The 3,891-nt window shown below is 43.6% G+C and overlaps 1 protein-coding gene across 1 annotated transcript; it reads left to right on the top strand.

Annotated features, from left to right (window-relative positions):
* Nucleotides 1–1,355: 1,355 nt before the first annotated feature.
* Nucleotides 1,356–3,598, top strand: LOC125377487 (prisilkin-39-like). The gene is made up of 2 exons (XM_048391072.1): nucleotides 1,356–1,378; nucleotides 2,119–3,598. Exons 1-2 carry the CDS (start codon nucleotides 1,356–1,358, stop codon nucleotides 3,596–3,598), a joined length of 1,503 nt encoding a protein of 500 aa, XP_048247029.1.
* The last annotated feature ends 293 nt before the right edge of the window (nucleotides 3,599–3,891 follow it).

The raw sequence follows: 3,891 nt of genomic DNA, 5'->3' as shown, positions 1-3,891 counted from the left end.
ACGGCTGTGTGCGTGTGTGGATGTGTACGGCTGTGTGCGTGTGTGGATGTGTACGACTGTGTGCGTGTGTGGATGTGTACGGCTGTGTGCGTGTGGCTTTGGGCGTGTGTGGATGTGTACGACTGTGTGCGTGTGTGGATGTGTACGACTGTGTTCGTGTGTGGATGTGAACGACTGTGTGCGTGTGTGGATGTGTACGACTGTGTGCGTGTGTGGATGTGTACGGCTGTGTGCGTGTGGCTTTGGGCGTGTGCTCGGATGCGAGAGAGGGTGCAACTCTGGAGCAGGTGTGGGTGCAGACTCTGATACGGGGGTGCTGATGTTTATTGATAGATATCTACGTATTCAGACCGCAGACATCTTTGTGAAAACTACCGATGGTGTTGCTTACTTTTTAAGCATCCATTAGGAATGAAGCGCAAGGAAAAAGGAAAATATATACATGTAATCAATCTTGAGCGCATATTTTTTTTTTCTTCTTCATATTCACCTTTATGCATGCTTGTCCTCGTCGCGTATTTGGAAGTACGTTACAAAACCTCTACACGCATATCACATCAAGTATGGAACCCACATATCCAATATGAAACAACATTAGTTTTCAGTTGCGGAACGTCTGAAGGACAGGAAAAAACAAGAACCTTTAGCATATTTATGAAACAGCAGGATGTCACTTAACAAACAATGACACTTACAACAGAATGTTTACCAACCAAAACATAGCTTGCTTTCCCACAAAAAAAACCTCCACTCATCTGTCAAACACGTCTCCGACCTATTCAGCTGTGACATTCTCTGTTTTATGTGATCTCCCGGGAGTGTCAGGCAATCGCTTGCACATTGTGTACTCCTCATACACATACATATTTGATCTGCTTCAGGTTTCAATCAAACTTTTTATAGCGTCAGGATAATACAACTATAGTGTGTAGGGGGAATGAGGGAAATGATATTTCCCTTGTGATCAACTCGAAACATCGCTGCAGTTTTATTTAATAATAAAACATGTCTTTGTATATCTTTAGAGGTGCACACAACACATCTCTGGTTAACGCAGGCTGAGTTCTGTGTGTCCACATTGTTCAACGTATTGGTGGGTGTTGCTGTGATTCACATTGCTTCACGGTTGAACGAAGAATCGTATGAACGTTCACAGAAGAACTTTATTGATTTTTGTTATCGATTGGATAGACATTTACTCGTCATGACGAAGCTCCGGTTTCAGTTCCTTATAAATGTGTGAGGTAGTATGCCTAAAGTCCATTTCAGGTGTCCCCCACCGAGATATTATCTGGAATATTGCAAAAAGCGGCGAAAAACCAACTCACTCACTCACTCATGATTACGTTGAAGCTATGGGCAGACTTGGCTGCAAAAGGTCAGATAGAACCTGAAAATATAGTCTTTGGCCTGAAGGTGACCGGTTCTAGCATAATGCATATACTCTTCCGTGAAATTACGAAAGAACCCACTGACGACATAAACGGTCACCAATACATCAGTTGAAAAATTGATGAATTTCCTAAGACAACATTTTGTGTTTTTGCTTTACGTGGCAATGCGTAGTATCAAATTGGACATAAGGATTCTCTCGCTCGTTCATAACGTGGTCGAGCACTACGTCATTTATTCGTTTCTGAAAATACAATACTCAAAGTCAGCAGCAGAAGAAACAACAGCAACATCATACACTGGTTACACTAACAACACTGGTTACACTAACAACACTGGTTACACTAACTACACTGGTTACACTAACTACACTGGTTACACTAACTACACTGGCTACACAACCTGCACTGGTTACACTAATTACACTGGCTACACAACCTGCACAAGTTACACTAACTACACTGGTTACACGAACAACACTGGTTACACTAACTACACTGGCTACAAAACCTGCACTGGTTTCACTAACTACACTGGCTACACAACCTGCACAGGTTACACTAACTACACTGGCTAAACAACCTGCACTGGTTACACTAACAACACTGGTTACACTAACTCCTCTGGCTACACTAACTACACTGGCTACACCAACTACACTGGTTACACTAACTACACTTGTTACACTAACTACACTGGTTACACCAACTACACTGGTTACACCAGTTACACTGGTTACACCAACTACACTGGTTACACCACCTACACTGGTCACACCACCTACACTAGCTACATCAACTACACTGGTTACACCAACTACACTGGTTACACTAACAACACTCGCTACACCAACTACACTGCTTACGCCAACTACACTGGTTACACTAACTTCACTGGTTACACCACCTACACTCGTCGCACCACCTACACTCGCTACACCAACTACACTGCTTACACCTACTACACTGCTTACACTAACTACACTAACTACACTGGTTACTCCAACTACACTGGTTACACCACCTACACTGGTCACACCACCTACACTGGCTACACCAACTACACTGGTTACACCAACTGCACTGGTTACACTAACTACTCTGGTTACACTACCAACACTGGTTACACCAACTACACTGGCTACACCAACTACACTGGCTACACCAACCACACTGGCTACACCAACTACACTGGCTACACAACCTGCACTGGTTACACTAACTACACTTGTTACACTAACTACTCTGGTTACACTACCAACACTGGTTACACCAACTACACTGGCTACACCAACTACACTGGTTACACCAACCACACTGGCTACACTAACTCCTCTGGCTACACTAACTACACTGGCTACACCAACTACACTGGTTACACTAACTACACTTGTTACACCAACTACACTGGCTACACAACCTGCACTGGTTACACTAACTACACTTGTTACACTAACAACACCTGCTACACCAACTACACTGGTTACACTAAATATTCTGGTTACACTAACTACACTGGCTACACCAACTACACTGGTTTTACTAACTACACTGGCTACACAACCTGCACTGGTTACACCATCTACACTGGTTACACTAACTACACTGGCTACACCAACTACACTGGTTACACTAAATATTCTGGTTACACTAACTACACTGGCTTCACCAACTACACTGGTTATACTAACTACACTGGCTACACAACCTGCACTGGTTACACCAACTACACTGGTTACACTAACTCCTCTGGCTACACTAACTCCTCTGGATACACCAGCTACACTGGTTACACTAACTACACTGGCTACACCAACTACACTGGCTACACCAACTACACTGACTACACCAACTATACTGGTTACACCAACTACACTGGTTACACTTACTACACTGTTTACACTAACTACACTGGCTACACAACCTGCACTGGTTACACCATCTACACTGGTTACACTAACTACACTGGCTACACCAACTACACAGGTTACACTAAATATTCTGGTTACACTAACTACACTGGCTTCACCAACTACACTGGTTATACTAACTACAATGGCTACACAACCTGCACTGGTTACACCAACTACACTGGCTACACCAACTACATTGGTTACACCAACTACACTGGTTACACTAACTCCTCTGGATACACCAGCTACACTGGTTACACTCACTACACTGGCTACACCAACTACACAGGTTAAACCAACTACACTGGCTACACCAACTACACTCGCTGCACCAACTACACTGGCTACACGAACTAAACTGGCTACACCAACTACACTGGTTACACCAACTACACTGGTTACACTTACTACACTGGTTACACCAACAACACTGGCTAGACCAACTTCACTGGTTACACCACCTACACTGGCTACACCAACTACACTGGTTACACCAAATACACTGGTTACACCAACTACACTGGTTACACTAACTACACTGGTTACACTAACTACACTGGTTACACCAACTAAATTGGCTACACCAA

Source organism: Haliotis rufescens, unplaced genomic scaffold (assembly GCF_023055435.1).
Source record: "Haliotis rufescens isolate VD_foot unplaced genomic scaffold, xgHalRufe1.0.p SCAF_9, whole genome shotgun sequence".
In the NCBI taxonomy this organism is placed as follows: domain Eukaryota; kingdom Metazoa; phylum Mollusca; class Gastropoda; order Lepetellida; family Haliotidae; genus Haliotis; species Haliotis rufescens.
The sequence above is the reverse complement of the archived record's forward strand: the minus strand, read 5'-3'. Positions and strand labels throughout refer to the sequence as shown.